This window comes from Nomascus leucogenys, chromosome 3 (assembly GCF_006542625.1).
Source record: "Nomascus leucogenys isolate Asia chromosome 3, Asia_NLE_v1, whole genome shotgun sequence".
NCBI lineage: Eukaryota > Metazoa > Chordata > Mammalia > Primates > Hylobatidae > Nomascus > Nomascus leucogenys.
Genome location: NC_044383.1, coordinates 10,600,827 through 10,622,951, shown reverse-complemented (window position 1 = coordinate 10,622,951; position 22,125 = coordinate 10,600,827). Strand labels below are relative to the sequence as shown.

At 36.8% G+C, this 22,125-nt stretch overlaps 1 protein-coding gene across 3 annotated transcripts in view; it reads right to left on the bottom strand.

Moving 5' to 3' along the window:
* The window catches only part of LOC100602329 (uncharacterized protein C10orf88), a 131,230-nt gene that overhangs the window by 95,672 nt on the left and 13,433 nt on the right, over positions 1-22,125 (bottom strand). For 2 of the 3 annotated variants that reach the window (XR_004028564.1, XM_030805981.1), the window contains exon 5: positions 20,093-20,547. Coding sequence is in view for 2 of the 3 variants with exons in the window: in XM_030805981.1 (XP_030661841.1) it covers positions 20,093-20,547 (455 nt within the window). In the remaining variant the exon portion in view is untranslated. Of the gene's footprint in view, positions 1-13,869; positions 15,038-20,092; positions 20,548-22,125 lie in introns of those variants that run through there. The other variant, XM_003255054.2, reaches the window with a different exon arrangement.

The following is a 22,125-nucleotide window of genomic DNA, read 5'->3' as shown; positions in this document are numbered from 1 at the left end:
AGCCCCTAATAAAATCCCATGTCTCATTTTCTGGCTCTGAGTCTCCTCTTTGGCCTCTTGAACCTAGTGTCATCTCCATTGGAGTTGATAGGCGTCCGGCAGGACAGTGACCCAGCTGGACCCAGAGTTTGCCCACGTGCCACACCCCCACCTTGCTCTACTGATCCTCTAGCCTCCCACAGGCTTCCCTTCCCCCAGAGCCCCTAAGGCCTCAGATGTCACTGAGGCCTCAAATGTCAAAGGCCTCAAATGCCAGTTCATGATTTGCAGGAACAGTGCAAAGGTACAGCTTCCTGTCATCTCCACAGCAAATTTCTCATTGCCTCCTGGGTGCCAGCTGCTAGAGATCCCCACAAAGATCTTCCACTGGGGGGCAACCCTTCCAGAAAGGAGATGGGGAGAGAGAACCCTCACTGTGGGGACTGCTGATAAAAAACCAGTCACTGAGCAGTGGTTTGTAGTTCTCCTTGAAGAGGTCCTTCACATCCCTTGTAAGTTGGATTCCTAGGTATTTTATTCTCTTTGAAGCAATTGTGAATGGGAGTTGACTCATGATTTGGCTCTCTGTTTGTCTGTTATTGGTGTATAAGAATGCTTGTGATTTTTGTACATTGATTTTGTATCCTGAGACTTTGCTGAAGTTGCTTATCAGCTTATGGAGATTTTGGGCTGAGACGATGGGGTTTTCTAGATATACAATCATGTCATCTGCAAACAGGGACAATTTGACTTCCTCTTTTCCTAATTGAATGCCCTTTATTTCCTTCTCCTGCCTGATTGCCCTGGCCAGAACTTCCAACACTATGTTGAATAGGAGTAGTGAGAGAGGGCATCCCTGTCTTGTGCCAGTTTTCAAAGGGAATGCTTCCAGTTTTTGTCCATTCAGTATGATATTGGCTGTGGGTTTGTCATAGATAGCTCTTATTCAGATACGTCCCAGTGATACCTAATTTATTGACAGATTTTAGCATGAAGTGTTGTTGAATTTTGTCAAAGGCCTTTTCTGCATCTATTTTGATAATCATGTGGTTTTTGTCTTTGGTTCTCTTTGTATGCTGGATTACATTTATTGATTTGCGTATGTTGAACCAGCCTTGCATCCCAGGGATGAAGCCCACTTGATCATGGTGTATAAGCTTTTTGATGTGCTGCTGGATTCGGTTTGCCAGTATTTTGTTGAGGATTTTTGCATCAATGTTCATCAAGGATATTGGTCTAAAATTCTCTTTTTTGGTTGGGTCTCTGCCAGGCTTTGGTATCAAGATGATGCTGGCCTCATAAAATGAGTTAGGGAGGATTCCCTCTTTTTCTATTGATCGGAATAGTTTCAGAAGGAATGGTACCAGTTCCTCCTTGTACCTCTGGTAGAATTCGGCTGTGAATCCATCTGGTCCAGGACTTTTTTTGGTTGGTAAGCTATTGATTATTGCCTCAATTTCAGAGCCTGTTATTGGTCTATTCAGAGATTCAACTTCTTCCTGGTTTAGTCTTGGGAGGATGTATGTGTCGAGGAATTTATCCATTTCTTCTAGATTTTCTAGTTTATCTGCATAGAGGTGTTTATAGTATTCTCTGATGATAGTTTGTATTTCTGTGGGATCAGTGGTGATATCCCCTTTATCATTTTTTCTTGCATCTATTTGAGTCTTCTCTCTTTTCTTCTTTATTAGTCTTGCTAGTGGTCTATCAATTTTGTTGATCTTTTCAAAAAGCCAGCTCCTGCATTCATTAATTTTTTGAAGGGTTTTTTGTGTCTCTATTTCCTTCAGTTCTGCTCTGATTTTAGTTATTTCTTGCCTTCTGCTAGCTTTTGAATGTGTTTGCTTTTGCTTTTCTAGTTCTTTTAATTGTGATGTTAGGGTGTCAATTTTAGATCTTTCCTGCTTTCTCTTGTGGGCATTTAGTGCTATAAATTTCCCTTTACACACTGCTTTGAATGTGTCCTAGAGATTCTGGTATGTTGTGTCTTTGTTCTCGTTGGTTTCAAAGAACATCTTTATTTCTGCCTTCATTTCATTATGTACCCAATAGTCATTCAGGAGCAGGTTGTTCAGTTTCCATGTAGTTGAGCGGTTTTGAGTGAGTTTCTTAAGCCTCAGTTCTAGTTTGATTGCAGTGTGGTCTGAGAGACAGTTTGTTATAATTTCTGTTCTTTTACATTTGCTGAGGAGTGCTTTAAATAAAAGAGGATACAAACAAACGGAAGAACATTCCATGCTCATGGTTAGGAAGAATCAATATCGTGAAAATGGCCATACTGCCCAAGGTAATTTATAGATTCAATGCCATCCCCATCAAGCTACCTGCCATCCCCATCACGCTATTCTGTGAATAAAGCTGTGACTTTCTTCACAGAATTGGAAAAAACTACTTTAAAGATAATATGGAACCAAAAAAGAGCCTGCATTGCCAAGTCAATCCTAAGCCAAAAGAACAAAGCTGGAGGCATCACGCTACCTGACTTCAAACTACACTACAAGGCTACAGTAACCAAAACAGCATGGTACTGGTACCAAAACAGAGATATAGACCAATGGAACAGAACAGAGCCCTCAGAAACAATGCCGCATATCTACAACTACCTGATCTTTGACAAACCTGACAAAAACAAGAAATGGAGAAAGGATTCCCTATTTAATAAATGGTGCTGGGAAAACTGGCTAGTCATATGTAGAAAGCTGAAACTGGATCTCTTCCTTACACCTTATACAAAAATTAATTCAAGATGGATTAAAGACTTACATGTTAGACCTAAAACCATAAAATCCCTAAAAGAAAACCTAGGCAATACCATTCAGGACATAAGCGTGGGCAAGGACTTCATGTCTAAAACACCAAAAAAATGGCAACAAAAGCCAAAATTGACAAATGGGATCTAATTAAACTAAAGAGCTTCTGCACAGCAAAAGAAACTACCATCAGAGTGAACAGGCAACCTACAGAATGGGAGAAAATTTTTGCAACCTACTTATCTGACAAGCAGATAATATCCAGAATCTACAATGAACTCAAACAAATTTACAAGAAAAAAACAAACAACCCCATCAAAAAGTGGGCAAAGGATATGAACAGACAATTCTCAAAAGAAGACATTTATGCAGCCAAAAAACACATGAAAAAATGCTCATCATCACTGGCCATCAGAGACATGCAAATCAAAACCACAATGAGATACCATCTCACACCAGTTAGAATGGCCATCATTAAAAAGTCAGGAAACAACAGGTGCTGGAGAGGATGTGGAGAAATAGGAACACTTTTACACTGTTGGTGGGACTGTAAACTAGTTCAACCATTGTGGAAGTCAGTGTGGTGATTCCTCAGGGATCTAGAACTAGAAATACCATTTGACCCAGCCATCCCATTACTGAGTATATACCCAAAGGATTATAAATCATGCTGCTATAAAGACACATGCACATATATGTTTATTGCGGCACTATTCACAATAGCAAAGACTTGGAACCAACCCAAATGTCCAACAACGATAGACTGGATTAAGAAAATGTGGCACATATACACCATGGAATACTATGCAGCCATAAAAAATGATGAGTTCATGTCCTTTGTAGGGACATGGATGAAACTGGAAACATCATTCTCAGCAAACTATCGCAAGGAGAAAAAACCAAACACCGCATGTTCTCAGTCATAGGTGGGAACTGAACAATGAGAACACATGGACACAGGAAGGGGAACATCACACACCGGGGGTTGTTGTGGGGTGGGGGGAGGGGGGAGGGATAGCATTAGGAGATATACCTAATGCTAAATGATGAGTTAACGGGTGCAGCACACCAATATGGCACATGTATACATATGTAACAAACCTGCACGTTGTGCACATGTACCCTAAAACTTAAAGTATAATAATAATACAATTAAAAAAAAAACCAGTCACACAGCTGCTCTATTCTCACACAAATCTACCCCTTGTATGGATGGAACTGACATTTCCCTGGAGGTGTCCAGACAGCTGATGAAACAGAGAGCCTATTAAAGCTGTCGGTCCTTAAGGCTGCCCAGCCCCTGGCGAAGATAGCGCTTGTAAGGAGGCTCATGCCTCTGGCCCTTTTAATTGTCTCGTGATTGGCAGAGTTGATGTTGATGCAGGCTGAAGGTAAAACACATTTTTTTTTTTAGTCAAAATACTGTCATTCAAAAGGTCCCTGCCAGAGATTTTAGAACTTTTTGAGTCCTCTGCTGGCCCCAGTGTGGAAAAAAATTACTCTTAAATATTAGTGAGAGATTAAGTTAGTATCAGGTTCATTCATGTTGATACTGCAATACATATAAAATATAAAAAGCACATGGAATTTAACCAGGTAATTTTACTTCTAAACACTTAGCTTTAGGAAACAACTACAATAGTGTCCAAAGATGTATGTACAAGCATGTTCATTATACTATATTAATAAATGTAAGAAACAACAAAAATCTCCATTTATTATGAATCTTATGGTAAATACATACAAAGAACACTGCGTGGATTTTAGTTTTTAAAGGACACTGATCCAAGAGGATGAAACAGAGAAAGATGGCAGAATAGATGCCTCCACCAATCATCCTCCCCACAGAAACACCAAATTGAACAACTATGTACACCAAAAAAGCACCTTAATAAAAACCAAAAATGAGGCGAGTGATCACAGTACCTGCTTTTAACTTCATATCACTGAAAGAGGCACTGAAGAGGATGGGAAAGACAGTCTTGAATTGCCAACACCACTCCCTCCCCTAACCCCTGGCAGGGGCTACATGGTATGGAGAAAAAAATCTGTGCACTTGGTGGGAGGGAGAGTGCAGTGATTGTGGGACTTTGCATTGAAACTCAGTGCTTCTCTATCACAGCAGGAAGCAACACCAGGCAGAGTTCAGCCGGTGCCCATGGAGGGAGCATTTAGACCAGTCACAGCCAGAGGGGAATCACCCCTCCCAGTGATTGGAACCTGAGTTCTGGCAAGCTTGGACACTGCAGGCTAAAGTGCTCTGGGTCCTAAATAAACTTGAAATGGTGTCTAAACCACAATGACTGCAATTCCTGGGCAAGTCCTGGTGCTGTGCTGGGCTTGCAGCCAGTGGACTTGGGGGGCATGTGACCCAGTGAGGTACCAGCTGGGGTGATCAGCTTGCACCATGCCTCCCCCAACCCCAGGCAGCACAGCTCACAGCTCTGGGAGAGACCCTTTCCCTTTGTTTGAGGAGAGGAGAGGGAAGAGTATAGAGGACTTTGTCTTGCATGTTGGATACTAGCTCAGCCACAATAGGATAGGGTACAGGGAGAGTCCTGAGGCACACAATCCAGGCCCTAACTCCAAGATGACATTTCTAGACACAATCTGGGCCACAAGGGAGTCTGCTGCTTTGACAGGTAGGACCTAGTCCCGGAAGAATTCATCACTTACTGACTAAAGAGCCCGTGGCAGTACTTGCCATGGGCCTTGGGTGAAACTCAAGAGACATGCTGGCTTCAGGTGTGACCCAGCACATTCCCAGCTGTGGTGGCTATGGGGTTGGATTCCTTCTGCTTGAGAAAAGGAGAAAGAAGAGTAGGGGGACTTTGTCTTGCAGCTTAGGTACGAGCTTGGCCACAGTGGGGTAGAGCATTAAGTGGGATCTTGGGGTCCCCAGTTCTAGGGCTTGCCTCTTGGATGGCATTTCTGTGCCTGCCCTGGGTCAGAGGGGAGCCTGCTGCTCTGCAGAGAGTCCCAGGCCTGGCAGCAGTAACCACAAGATGACTTAGGAGCCCTTGGGCCTTGAATGAACATTGGCAGTAGCCTGCCTGACTACCATGGACCTGGGGCAGTGGTGGCCATAGAGAGACTCCTCTGCTTATGAAAAGAATATTTGTTTTGTGGCTTGGGTGCCACATCAGCTGTAGTAGAATAGAATACCAAGTAAATTCCTAAGATTTCTGACTCTAGGCCCTGGCTCCCAGACAGCATCTCTGAACCTGCTGAGGACTTGGGGGAAGTTGTTGCTCTGAAAAGAAGGATGCCATCCTGGCTGGCTTTACCACCTGCTGGTTGTAGAGCCCTAGGGTCTTGAGCAAACATGGGCAGTAGCCAGGCAGTGGCTACTGTGGGCCTTGAGTGAGCTCCAATACTATGCTGGCTTTAGTTCTGACTGAGCACAGTCCCATTGCTGGTGGCCACAGGGGTGCTTGTGTCACTTCATCCCAACTCCAGACAGCTCAGCAGAGAGAGAGACTCCATTTGTTTGGGTAGAAGTAGGGAAAGAGACTAAGAGTCTCTGCCTGGTAATCCATTTCATTCTTCTGGATCTTGTCAAAGACCACCAAGGCAGTACCTCTATGAGTCTGCAAGAGCCATAGCCTTAATGGGCCTGGGATATCTTCTAATGCAGATACGGATGCAGTGACCAAAAACTTAGATCACAATAGGCACTTGCCTTCGAGCACCTAGAAAGCCTTCCCAAGAAGGACAGACACAAACAAGACCAGACTATGAAGACTACAATCAATACCTAACTGTTCAATACTCAGACACAAACAAACATCCACAAGCATCAAGACCATCCAGGAAAACATGACCTCAGCAAATGAACTAAGTAAGGCACAAGGAATCAATCATGGAGAGACAGAGATATGTGACTTTCAGACAGAGAATCCAAAATAGCTGTTTTGAGGAAATACAATGAAATTCAAGATAACACAGAGAAGGAATTCAGAATCCTATTGATAAATTTAGCAAAGAGATTGAAATAATTTAAAAGAATCAAGAAATTCTGTAGTTGAAAAATTCAATTGACATACTGAAGAATGCATCAGAGTCTCTTAACAACAGAATTGATCAAGCAAAATAAAGAATTAGTGAGCTTAAAGACAGGCTATTTGAAAATACAAAGAGAGAGGAGACAAAAGCAAAAAGAATGAAGCATGCCTACAAAATCTTGAAAATAGCTTCAAAAGGGAAAATCCAAGAGTTATTGGCCTTAAAGAAGAGGTAGACAGACAGGGATAGAAAGTGTATTCAAAGGGATAATAAAAAAGAACTTCCAAAACCTAGAGAAAGATATCAATATTCAAGCAGAAGAAGGTTACAGAACACCAAGCATATTTAACACAAATAAGACTACCTCAAGGAATTTAATAATCAAATTCCCAAAGGTCAAGGATAAAGAAAGGATCCTAAAAGCAGCAAAAGAAAAGAAACAACATACAATGGACTTCCAGTATATCTGGCAGCAAACTTCTCCATAAAAATATTATAGGCCAGGAGACAGTGTATTTAAAATGCTGAAGGAAAAAAAACTTTTATCCCAGAATAGTATATCGAGCAAAAATATCCTTCAAACATGAAGGAGAAATACTTTCCTAGACAAGAAAAAAAGCTGAGAAATTTAAACATGAAACCTGTCCTATAAGAAACGCTAAAGGGAGTTCTTCAGTCTGAAAGAACATTAATGAGCAATAAAAAGTCATGTGAAAGTACAAAACTCACTGGCAATACTGAATACATAGAAAAACACAGAATATTACAACACTGTAACTGTGACAGATAAACTACTCATATCTAGAGCAGAAAGGCTAAAATATGAACTGATCAAAAATAATAATTACAACAAGTTTTCAAGACAGGCAGTACAATAAGATAAAAATAGAAACAACAAAAAATTAAAAAGCAGGGAACAATGTTAAAGTGTAGAGTTTTATTAGTTTTCTCTTTGCTTCTTTGTTTATACAATCAGTGTTGACATCAGTTTAAAATAATGAGATATTATATTATTTGAAAGCCTCATGGTAACCTCAAATCAAAGAACATACAACAGATACACAAATAATACAAAGCAAAAAATTAAAATGTACCACCTGAGAAAATCACCTTCATTAAAATGAAGACATTAGTAAGAAAAGAAGGAGAAGACCACGAAACAACCCAAAAACAAATAAAATGGCAGGAGTAAGTCCTTACTTATCAATAATTAACATTGAATGTAAATGGACTAAACTGTCCAATCAAAAAAACATAGAGTGGCTGATGGATTAAAAAATAAAAACAAAAACAAGACCAAATGATCTGTGGCCTACATGAAACATACTTCACCTATAAAGTAGACTGAAAATAAAGGGATGGAAAAAGATATTCCATGCAAATGGAAACAAAAAAAGGGCAGAATATATTGATGCAAAAAACATATTTCAAGACAAAAACTATAAAAAGAGACAAAGATGTTCATTATATAATTATACATGGATACATTCAGCAAGAGGCTATAACTACTGTAAATGCACCTCACACTGGACCACTGAGCTATACAAAGAAAATATTATTAAAGAGAGAGATAGATCCCAATACAATAATAACTAGAGACTTCAACATCCCAGTTTCAGCACTGAACAGATCATCCAGACAAAAAAAAAAATCAATGAACATTGGACTTAATCTGCACTATAGACCAAATGGACATAATAGATATTTATAGAACATTTCATCCAGTGGCTTCAGAATATACATTCTTCTCCTCAACACATAGATAATTCTCAAGGATAGACCTTATGTTATACTACAAAGCAAGTCTTTAAAAATTCAAAAAACTTGAAATAATATCAAAGTAACTTCTCTGACCACAATGGAATAAAACTATAGGTCAATAACAAGGGAATTTTTGGAAACTATAGAAACACATGGAAATTAAACAATATGCTTCTAAATGACCAGTGGGTCAATGAAGAGATTAAGAAGGAAAGTGAAAATTTTCTTCAAACAAATAATGAAAACACAACATACTAAAGCCTATGGAATATAGTAAAAGCAGTACTAAGAGGAAAGCGTATACCTTTAAGCCTAAATCAAAAAAGTAGAAAAACTTCAAATAGACAACCTAACCATGCATGTTAAAGAATTAGACAAGCAAGAGTAAACCAAACCTAAAATTAGAAGAAAAGAAATAATTAAGATAAGAGCAGAAATTAATGAACTTGAAATGAGGAAAACAAAAAAATCAACAAAATGAAAAGCTGGTTTTTCAAAAAGATAAACAAAATCAGCAAACCTTTAGCCAGATTAACTGAAAAAAGAGAAGACCAAATAAATAAAATTAGATATGAAAAAGGAAATATTACAACTGGCACTGCAAAAATTCAAAGGATTATTAGAGGCTACTGTGAGCAAATATACACCAATAAATTGGAAAGCCTAGAAGAAATGGATAAATTCCTAGACACATACAACCTACCAAGATTAAACTTGAAAGAAATCCAAAACCTGAAAATGTCTGAACAGATTGGTAAAAGTAATGAGATCAAAGCTGTACTAAAAAGACTCCTAGCAAAACAAATTCCAGGACATGATGGTTTCACTGCTGAATTTTACCAAACATTTAAAGAAGAACTAATACCAATCTTACTCAAACTATTTCAAAAGATAAAGGACGAAGGAATACTTCCAAACTCTTTCTATGAGGCCAGTAATACCCTGAACCAAAACCAGACAAAGACACATAAAAAAAGAAGAAAGAGAGAGAGAGAGAGAGAGAGAGAAAGAAAGAAAGAAAGAGAGAGAGAAAGAAAGGAAGGAAGGAAAGAGAATGAACAAACTACAGGCCAGTATCACTGATGAATATTGATGGAAAAATCCTCAACAAAATACTAGCAAACTGACTTCAACAACACATTAAAAAGATTATTCATCATGACCAAGTGGGATTTATCCCAGGAATATAAGGATGGCTTCACGCACTTAAATCAATGTGTTACATCATATCAACAAAATAAAAGACAAAAATCATATAATCATTTCAATTGATGCTGAAAAAGCATTTGATAAAATTCAACATTCCTTCATGATAAAAACACTTTAAAAAACTGAGTATAGAAGGAAAATACCTTGACACAATAAAAGCTATATATGACAGACCCACAGCTAGTATCATACTGAATGGGGGAAAAACAGAATGCCTTTCCTCTAAGATCTGGAACACAACAAGGGTGCCTACTATCACCACTGTTATTCAACAATAATTGAAGTACTATTGAAGAGGTACTAGAAGAGGTACTATAAGTCCTAACTAGAGTAATCAGACAAGAGAAAGAAATAAAGGGCATTCAAGTTGGAGAGGAAGAAGTGAAATTATCCTTGTTTGCAGATGATACGATCTTGTATTTGGAAAAAACCTAAAGACACCACCAAAAAGCTATTAGAACTGAAAAACAAATTCAGTAAAGTTTTAGGATACAGTATCAACATACAAAAATCAGTGGCATTTCTATATGCCAACAATAAACAGTCTGAAAAAGAAATCAAGAAAGTAATCTGATTTATAATAGCTACAAATAAAATACCTAGGACTTAGACATGGGCTGCAGGAGCCAGAGCTTCCTGATCCCCAGCCTGGGAGCAGAGAGGGATGCTCAAGCTCAGGCCAACCATGCCCTGCCCTGGAGTGACTTCACCCACCAGAGTCGGCTGCCACTTTTCCAGAAAGTTCAAGAATAACTCATCCCTTACTTAGCATATAATTAGGCATAGGCAATAATACAGCTTCCCAGCAGTCCGCAAGTGCCCCTCTGCCTATCGGATAGCCCTGCTCTATGAAGCAGCCATTTCACTGTACATTGTTGCTCACATAAATGTGCTGTCTTTCACTGTTGGCTCACTCTTGAATTCTTTCAACTGAAGCCAAGAACCCTCCCAAGCTGAGCCCCAATTTGAGGTTTCACCTGTATCAGGTTGATGAGGAGACTTCCACTCCAGTTTTCTTTCCGAGGCCCAGAGCTGATCATGCCACTCTATTTAGTTTTTCAGTGATTCCCTGGTACCAGGAGAAGCAGCTTGCAAAGTCTTCCCATGGTATTGTTGCAAAACTGGTTATGCACCACATAAGGATGCTTCAGTCAATGGTGGACTGCATATGTGATGGTGGTCTGTTGTGCTAAACCCCTATGTACTCCAGTGGAATGGTACCAGGTTCAAGAGGCCTAAGAGACCCAGAGCCAGCAGATGAGACATGGGGTTTTTTAAAATGGAGAAATATTATGTTAACACAGAAGAATCCTTATTTTTAAAGGTCAGGAATCTGAATTCTGACATTGCATGGGACAGAGGGAATGGCAAATGCACTCAAGTGATAACTGTATGTTGACTACCTTGAGTCATTTTCTCCACATTACCTAAATATCAGATATTGAATGTATTGAGCTTGATAGATGCTTTGTTTTTAAGGGTAAGTCACAATTAAATAGAAACTGTTTAATAATTTATCTTAGGTGAAAATGATCCTGGTATACAAGAAGTCCTGTGATGCCTAGCTTTGTATCATTATTTATATGGACAATGAAGAATTATAATTCTGGTTTATAACCAACTATTTTTATGTCAAAACAAAACAAAAAGAAATGAGTCAAGAGAAGACATGGAGGAAACTTAAATGCATATTGCTAAGTAAAAAAGGCCAATCTGAGAAGGCTACAGACCATGATTCCAACTATATGGAATTCAGGAAAGAGGAAAACCATGGAGATGGTAAAGAGAGCAGTGGCTGCCAGAGGGATGAATAAGTGGAGCATAGAGGATTTTTAGGGCAGTGAAACTAGTGTATATGATACGATAATGGTGGATACATGTCATTATACATTTGTCCAAACCCATAGACTGTACAACACCAAGAGTGAATCCTAATATGAACTATAGACTTCGGGTGATAATGATGTCAACATAGGCTCGTCAATTGTAACAAATGTACCACTCTAGTGAGGATGTTGATAGTAGAGGAGGTTATGCACATGTAAGGATATGGAATATATGAGAAATCTCTGTAACTTCTCTCAATTTTGCTGTGAACCTAAAATGGCTTTTTAAGTGTTAAATCAAGAAATTAAACATATGAACTTCTATAAACACATCACTACAAAGACTTGCATGATGCATCTAAGTTTGAAAACAGTTGAACATTTGTGAATGTCAATATGGAAACATCCTAGTAAAATATTGTTTTCCAATTTCAAAGAAGAACACTAATTTCCCTGTTAATCAAATGTTTTGACAACTATGAAAAATACTGACCCTTAATAAATGACCCTGCATGGCTCCTTAACTCTAACACTTTTTTTTCTGTAGAGACAGGGCCTCACTATGTTTACCCAGGCTGGACTCAAACTTCCCACCTCAAGTGATCCTTCTGCCTCAGCCTCCCAAAGTGTTAAGATTATAAGTGTGAGCCACCATGCCCAGCCAGACTATAATACTTTAATTTCACAAGTTTTCTACCTCACGCTGGGAAGCCAAACTAAATCAGCCACTGGAAATAGAAATACTTTTAGGGGCCGGGCGCAGTGGTTCACGCCTGTAATCCCAGCACTTTTGGGGGCTGAGGTGGGTGGATCATTTGAGGTCAGGAGTTCAAGACCAGATTGACCAAAAGGGTGAGACCCTGTCTCTACTAAAAATACAAAAATTAGCTAGGCATGGTGGTCTGCACCTGTAATCCCAGCTACTTGGGAGGCTGACGTAGGAGAATTGCTTGAACCAGGAGGCAGAGGTTGAAGTGAGATGAGATCGCACCACTGCACTCCAGCCTGGGCGACAGAGTGAAACTCTGTCTCAAAATAAATAAATAAACAAACAAACAAACAAATAAATAAAAAAATACTTTCAGGGATATTTTGCCTTTGATTTTTAACATAAACACTAAGCTAATTCAAATAACAGTTCCGCTATGTTATGCTGGCACTGTTCCAAATAACAAATGCACAGTATGTAGAGAAATCACACATTTACCAAATTTCAAATTGCCAAATATTACTCTTTAAAATGATTGTGATCTTGCTTCCCAATTACTTCATCATCAGATACATGCAGAAGGAACTCAGAATTGGCCTTTGAACTTTCTGCCCCTAACTTCGTTCATCATCCTTGCTTGGAATACAGTAATTGCTACTACATCATAGTGAGGCATTTTGTGAATCAATGAACAGACCACAACTACCAGAAGATGCAGGACTACTAACTAATGCAGGACTATTAACTAACAGATTCAAACTTGAGACAGACTTCTCAATGAGAACAGAGATACTATCTAATATATGTTATGAATGTCCCATAAATAATGGCCCTTCAAGGACTATCAAAAGGGATATGCAAATCCTGACATTACTATGGTCACAGTTTGTTCCATATACTGTCACCTTTGTAGTATGATAAAAATGAACAAACAGCATATAAATTAGCCCTCCTTTTGTTACCAACAAGGCTGGTCCTCCAAAAGATGGGGTCTTTCCCTGATGGGTGTCACAAAGCCGATACATGAAACTAAAAAAGAGTGACAAACAGTGCAGGTTTTATTCAATCGCCACTGAATTGAGAAGCAGGAGCATGGCTCACAAATCAACTTTTCAACTAATGAGGAGTGAGGGGGTTAAAATACAATTTTTCTAATAAAGGTGTTTCACATTAAAGCAAAGGGAGGAATATTCATGGATTTTTCAGAAATGGGCAGTGAACTTCCTAAAACCAGAGAGCTGCCTTCCTTTTTGTCCTTTCATGGCTTCTTCTGGTCACTGTCATGGCAATTGTCAACTGTCATGGCGCTGGCAGGAGTGTCATTTAGCACAGAAATAAGACTACAAAAAGGCTGAGATCTTTTTAAAGTCGTTTGGTCAGCTATCGTGGTTGTAATCAGTCTCCTCTGGACTGGTTACAAAGGGAACTTTTCATCACAGGCATCCTGTTTCTTAAAGATAAGCAGAGTTAGGGCAGGGTAAAAATTCAGCTATGTCACGCAGGAATTACATCAGGTAACATTTTTAAAGAAGAAATTTGCCAAAATATTAAATGAGTATGAGATACTCTTTTTCTGAAAAATAAGACATTTGAAGTAAAGATTAGTTGAAAATAAAACAGTTCTACTAACTAAAGACAAGTAGTTCCCAGAGCAGGTGCATTTATTTTTATAGGCAAATATATCACCCTTCAATGCATATACAATAGTTATAAGATCTGAAAACTAAGTCTATCAGAGAGAATTGCAATCCCTTGACTCATATGTGTTCATCCTTCCATGGAGAGCCTCATTATTTCATACAATAAACATGCCAGAAAAGGATTCTGGGGAGAAAACCTGTATCAGCTCAAAAGGAGAGGTTTTCTTATACTGTCTGGGGTTACTGAGGTCAAACAAGATGACTGCATCTGTTTTACAGGAAAAATCAAATCCAAAGTACTAATCATAACAAGGATTAGGCTAGTTCTGATGTTTACTTTCCTACCTACAGCTACTCTGTAATAAAACAAATAATATTAACAGCCCCAGAGTGAACTAATTTTACACATGCCAAATATCACATCTTATTCATTATCTCACACAAGCAATACAAAATGTAAATTGGTAATCTGAATTAAAGGCTCCAAGTCTTAAGTATCCAATTTTCCAAGATAATTAGAAAAAGAAAAAAAAATCAAATGCTCTAAGCATTATTTTTCATACTTCTAAGACTATGAGATCTTTGTATAAATAAAAATTCTACTTAAACACATATACAATACAAACTAATGAACTGTATTAGAAATCTTCAAGCATTTCAAACTCTTAACACAAGTATACATACATTTCTGTAAGACTGAAAAATATCATGAGCAAAAATAATTTGACTGTATCATATTAACTCAGTGTACAGTACTGGATTTAAAATAACAAGTGTAGTAAAAACGAAAACTGAGGTCACTTTGTGTAAGACAATGATCCCTCAAAGGACATTAAATACTTGCTTTTTATAAATATTTTTGGGTTTTGGCTTTGTAATAAATATGTAATAAATATCTGCAGTACACTGTTTATGTTGAGAGCTTATCTTTCTCCATTTGAAAGTCTTTCTCCAGAGTCATAATGTCTTAGAGGTATCCCAGTGGGCAGGGAGTTAGGATTTTGCAGCAAATCCATTAACAAAGCAATCTTATCATCAATGTGCTCCTGGAGTTTATGTATTCGCTGATCAATGTAATCCATAAGTTTCTTTTCCATCAGTTCCATATTTTTAGAAAGAATCTTTTCCAAGTAGGAGCAAACAGGTTGCTCTTCCATTCTAAAAATACATTTTTAAAAATATGTAAATTTTCCCTAATAACAAAAAAACCAAGCTTATAAAACAAGCAGCCAACATATATTGCTGAGATTTGTCTCCACAACTGTGCTCTGTCTTCTTACGATGCATTTCTAGGTTCTAATACACATCTACAATAGGCAACCACAGCCCTAAATGCCCAACACATTATTAATTCTTTTTTAGTATACAATTGAACAGAAATGTAAAAGTGAAAAGGAACCCTCAAAGAGCAAGTCTTTAGAAAGGGTCTTTTTGATTTTGAGGTCCAAATCAAAACTGATCTGGCCCAATTTTCTTCTAAAGTCAACATGTATATTTTCAAATACTTCCCCAAGCAACTCTATAAAGTTTTTCTACCTTCATACAAACAACCTTACTAAACTAGTGGAAGGTTTTTTTTAACCTGATATAAAAACACTTCAGAATTTAACTAGAATGGGCAAACTAACAAAATAAATAAAACGCACACCAATTTCTAACGTTCACAATGAACATTAGAACAGTAAGTCTCAGAGCAGGCACGGTGGCTCACGCCTGTAATCCCAGCACTTTGGGAGGCTGAGGTGAGTGGATCACTTGAGGTCAGGAGTTCGAGACCAGCCTGGCTAACATGGCGAAACTCTTGTCTCTTACTAAAAGTACAAAAATTAGCTGGGTATGGTGGTGAGCGCCTGTAGTCCCAGCTACCTGGGAGGAACGCTTGAACCCGGGAGACAGAGGCTGCAGTGAGCTGAGATTGCGCAACTGCACTCCAGCCTGGGTGATGAAACAAGACTCAGTCTCAAAACAAGAACAGTAACTCTCAGAATGTGGTCCACAGAACCTTGGGGTCTCCACGATTCTTTTGGGAATTCACTGAGGTCACAAGTATGTTTATACTGTTATTCGACTTTTTCATCCTCATACTCATGACTTTTCCAGAGACTACAAAATCTATGTTATTGCCCTGATGACTAAAAGAACCTGTAGTTGTGTACTCTTCTTTCCTAAAATTTCAAAGTAGTAGAGATTTAGTGTATAAATATATGCTTTTTCAGAGATTAATCCACTCTATTCTCAGTATTCCTACTGTGCTCTTACTAGCTATATTTCCACTATACCTGCTATAATTCAATATATATGATAATGCAGCCAAAAGCTATTATGTATAGATTCATGTACATTTAAAATAATACTATTCTCAGTAAAATTCTAAAAGAAAATCTGGCTTTTTTTCCTAAAGACTGTTATTTATGTTAATACATGGGTTTATTGTTATTTTTAAACAAATATTTTTATGTAGTCTACATAAGTTTATTGGAGTCCTCAATTATTTTTAAGAGTGTAAAGACCAAAAGTCTGAGAGCTACTACTCTAGAATACACCAAAGAGAGTTTTTAAGAAACTCTTTATTTTGAAGTAATTATGGATTCACAGGAAGTTGCAAAGATACTAGTTTCTCAGTACCCTTTATCCAATCCTCCCAATGGTCACATCTTATCTACCTATAATCCACTATCAAAACCAGGAAATTGATATTAGTATGATGTGTGTGTATAGTTCTATGCCATTTTATCACATGTACACATATTTATTTAAACACCACCATAATCAAGAGGCAGAACCATTTTTTAACTACAATGATCTCCTTCCTGCTACCCGTCTATTGTCATACCTACTCCCCTAAAGTCTTCTTTCCCTAATACCTGGTAACCATCAATTATGTTGTTCATCTCTACAGTTTTATTATTTTGAAAATATTATATAAGTGAGATCATACAGTATGTGACCTTTTGAGATTCTCTTTTGTCACTCAGCAAAACGCCTTTGAGAGATGTCCAAGTTGTTTTTTTTACTGCTCATCAGCACTGCATGATATGGATGTACCACAGTTTAACCATTCACCTATTGCTAAGACATTTTAGTTGGGACTTTTGGGATATTACAAAGAAAGCTTCTATTAATAACTGTGTACAAGTTTCCGTGTGGACCTGAGCTTTCATTTCTCTGGGATGTCCAGTAGTATAATTGCTGGGTTGTATGGTAACTGTTTATTTAGTTTTTAAGATATTGCCAAAATATTTTTTAGAGTGACTGTACCATTTTATATTCCCACCAACAATGTATGAGAGATCCAGTTCCCAAACATCTTTGTCAGCATTTGGTATTGTTACCATTTTTAAATTGTAGCCATCCAAATATGTAGTGATATCTTGTGGTTTTAATATGCATTTCCCTAATAGTCATTAAGTCAATGTTGATCAAGTTTCCGTGTGCTTATTTGCTATTTGTATATCCTGTCTGTTGAAATAACTATTCTTTTGCCCATGGTTTAAATTGGATTGTTAGGTTTTATTTTTATTTTCTTTTAACATAGAGTTTTGAGAGTTCTTTATGTACTTCAGATACAGGTCATTTGCTGGATTTGTAATTTGCAAAGAATTTCTCCCAGTCTGTATTTTAATTCCCCTAACAGGGTCTTTCATAGACAAAAGTTTTACATTTTGATGGGGCCCAATATATCAGTTTTTTATTTTATGGATTATGCTTTTGATGTCATATCTGAGAACTCATTTCCTAGTCCTAGGTCCCTAGAGTTTCTCCCATAGAAAAGCTTTATAGTTTTATATTTTACATTTTAGTCTATAAGTAATTTTGTGTTAATTTTTGCATAAAGTATAAGGTTTAAGTCACAATTCATTTTTTGCCTGTGGATATCCAACTGCTCCAGCACAGGTTAAAAAGACAATTCTACCTCTATTGAATTATTTTTGCATTGTCAAACGTCAGTTGGTGTATTTGTGTAGACTTATTTCTGTGCTATCCATCTATAAGTCTATACCTCTGACAATAACAGTCTTGAATACTGTGGCTATGTCTTGAATCAAGTAGTGATTTCTCTTATACTTTTTCAAAATTTTTTATAGTTCCTTTATCTTTCTATTTTAAAAAATTCTCCATTTCTAAATTTTAGAATCATCTCATTCATATTTATAAAAAATCATGCTCAATTTTTCATAGAAATTGCATTAAATTTATATATCAACTAGGAGAGAACTGACATTTTTACTATGCTGTGTCTTCAAATCCATGAATATGGTATGTCTCTCCAGTTTTTAGGGCTTTTCTTCTCCTCCGTCAGTATTTTATAATTTTCATCTCACATATCCTGTATATATTTTGTTAGGTTTATAAATTGTTTCATATACTTTATAAGTATTTTTATAGATTTATGTATTTTACATATATTTACATGCATTTTTGTGTATTTTAATTTTGGGGGGGCAATCTAGTTTGGTGTCAGGCTAATACTGACTTCACAGAATGAGTTGGAACATCTTCCCTCCTCTTCTAGTTTTTAAAAGCATGTAAAATTGATGTTCTTTAAATGTTCAGTGGAAACCTTCAGTGTAGCCATCTGGGCCTGGATATTTCTTTTTCATGAGCTTTCCAATCATTAATCAAATATTTTTAATGGTTATAGGACTATTTCATTACTTATTCCATGTTGGCTGAGTTTGGTTGGTAGTTTGTGGTTTTGGGGAAATTAAACCATTTCTCCTAAGTTGGAAAATTTATGAGCATAAATTTGTTTGTAATATTCCCTCCCTTGTTATCTTTTAATGGCCTTAGGATCAGTAGTGACATCTCATTACATTCCAGATACTGATGATTGCATCTTCTCTCTTTTTATCTTTTGATAGTCTTGTTAGAAGTGTATCAATTTTATTGAAATTTTCAAAGAACTGGCTTTTGGCTTCATTGATTTTGTTTGCTTGTTTTCAGTTACACTGATTTCTGTTATTATTCCCTTCTTTCTGCTTGCTTTAAGTTCAGTTTGCTTGGTTTTAAAATTGTAAATTCAATTTCTTTAATGGTTATAGGACTATTCAGATTATTTTATTTTGGTTGAGTTGTAGTTTTACGCTACTGATTTGAGAACAATCCTCTTTTCTAATGTAATCATTTAGTGCTATAAATATCCTTATCAACACTTCTTTAACTGCATCCCACAAATTTTGATGTGTTGTATTTTCATTCATTTCTGTGTAATATGTTTAATTTCTGTCAAGACTTTTTCTTGAACAATAAATTTAAGAATGCTGTGTAATTCCCAAAAATCTGGAAATTTTGTTGTCTTTTATTGGTTTCTAGTTAGATTCATTTATGGTCAGAAAACACACATTGTATTATTTCAATCCTCTTGAATTTGGTCAGATTTGCTTTGTGACTCAAGATATAATCTATCTTTGCAAATCTTCCATAGATGCTTGAAAAAAGTGTATATTCTGCTATTGTTGGTAGAGTTCTCTATAAATGTCAACTCAATCCTGTTGGTTGTTGGTGGTGTTTAGTTACAAAATAATCCAACTAACTCATTTTCAAATAAAATCTCTTAGGCTAAAGAATACTAAACAGTGTGGCAACATGTTTAAGCCAAAATCACACCTAGAATCCTGAATTCTAGTCTAGAACACCATTTTGACACACTATTATCTACTTAAGCAATTAGGAACATATTAAATACTTAGCTATCTCTTAATAAAATATGTACTGCCAAAATAAGGGATGAAGAGACTGGGGATAATAGCCTGTAAACTACAAATGATTATTATCCTAATATAGTTTTTTAATAATTCAGGAATTTGCCTAGACCAAACATAATCTTCAAGGAAAATGTCACAATGACACGCTTAACATACCCAGGCACAAAATAGTACAAATATATAAAAACAACATAAAGATTATGATTCCCACAGCTCCTTTCCATTCATGCAAATCACTTTCTATTCCAACTGTGAACTAATACTTGTGACCCTTCCACAAAATGCCTGGGAAGTGCGCAAAACCTTCAGTTATATGGACTTCTTTCAAAGTAATCCATTCTACTCTGTAGTTATCCCCTTTAAGTGTATTAATGGTAAAATGTAAAAGTTGCTAAAATTTTCTCTGGAAACAAATTTTAGGCAGTACTCATTGAGACAAATCTGTTTCCTTTCATCTGATTCTTCCACCTACCAAATTGAAACTCATATGTCTTAAAATAATACTTACCCAACACCAAGAATGCGTTCACCATGCTTGGTGATGTTTTCCTGACACTCGGTCTTATTTCCCACATGGAGATGATTAACTTGACTACATAAATTCTGGAGAAAAGGCAGCAACTCAGAGTTAGGTATATTTGAGTTGTCACTTGCTTTCTTTGGTAAGAAAGAGGCCACTGCATTTTTAAGATCATTTTCAAGAAAGGCATGGTTTTGAGGCATAATTTTACACTCATCAAGCTTGGTAGAATTCTCTCCACCAGGCAGTTGTGTACTTTTATCAATGTAAGTTTGTAAGTTTTCAGTCACGTTCCCAGATGTCAATCCAGTTCTAAAAGGAAAAGGTGTGGAGGATGACTTGTCTAAGGTTCCTAAGGTAGATGAGGATTGTAGTCCAATCATATGCTTGTATCCAGTATTGCCCAACACCGACTGAAGCTGCTCTCCAATGGGAATACAATTCTAAACAAGGTAAACAAGTAAATGTTAATATTAATAACACCGACAGCTAACTTTTGGAGTAATTACTATGAGTCAGGCACTGTGCATTGTTTCATCCGATCCTCAAAACATCCTTATAAAGTAGGCCACTAATACTATCCCAATATTAAGCTGAGGAGACCAAGGCTAAACGTACCTAGCCAAGGTAACCAGCCAGTAAGTGGCAGAATTGGGACATGAACGCAGGCCACTTAACTCCACAGTCATGACTTTCAATCATTTCATTGTAGTTCTTCCCAAAAGAAATTAAATAAATACTAGCATGAATAGTCAAACTGCACTGACACTAATGTTTCCACTACAAATGTCTCTTTATGATAATAAAATGTACTACTCTCAACTGAGTCACAAGAACCGGTAAGTTTCTTAAAATTCAATTATATCATTCCCAACTGTCAAAATGTGGTAAGTTACTCACTTTTACCTAGCCATAACTTTTGCAATGAATTTTTCCTGGAAACTACACAGATAGTTACACTATTTAAAGTTAGATGCTCTATGGGTACATTTGTGACATTTTCAATGACTGAAATTAGCTACTTCTGGCTGTGTTTGCTCTAAGAATTTCCAGGATAATGAGAGTTGTTTTGCAGTCTCAATTCAACTGGTTATGCAGTATTATTTCCTGAGAAGATTCTGGCTTACCTTGAAGGGATGATTACAATATCTCCCTTTTATGCTCTTTAATTTTTCCATTAGATAAAAGAAAATATCTCTAGCCTAAGTCTTAAGGCATATGGCTCCACTCTAAATTCAAAACATAAAAGTCTACTATAGATTCTTATCAGGGGATATCATCCCACACTTATTGCTGTTCAACAGCTGGTGAAACAGACTGAAAAAGTGATATGTAAATTAGCTGAAGAAACTTAGTTCATATACTTATAGATATTCTAAAAAGTTATTACTAGACTAAGCCAGAACAACATTAATTTATTCAACAAATATTTACCAGGAATCTACTCTGTGCTAGTATTATTTCAAGCACTGGAAATACAGCAGCGAACAAAATAAATTAAAATACCTAACCTCACAGAGCCTATATGACAGGGGAGCAAGGAGACACAAACTACAAAAGAAAAGAAGGAAAAAGGGGAAAGAAAAGAAAAAGAGAAAGTAAGAGAAAGAGAAAAGAAGTGAAGAAGGAAGAAGAGAAAAAAGAAAAGAAAAGAAAGAAAAAAATGTATCACGAAATAGAGATGGTGAAAAATACTTTAGGGAAAAATAAAGTGAAAAAGGAGAATAATAAGGGCCAGGGAAGCTGGGGGAAGATTTATAATGTCATGTCCCCATCTAACTTTTTACCAAACTGCAATTTGGAAAAGTGCTCTTTATAGAGAAATGTTAACCTATTGTAAGTTTATCTTGTTTTATAAAATGCAAGTTTTGTATAAACCTGAATATTTAAATATTCCTGGAATAAGATGAAGTATGTAAAATTATATTTATAAAATGTTAACATTGGACAACTCCCCATAAGCTCAAAGAAAGTTACTCCGTCATAACAGGAAAGCCCATTTATTTCTCTACGACATTTCA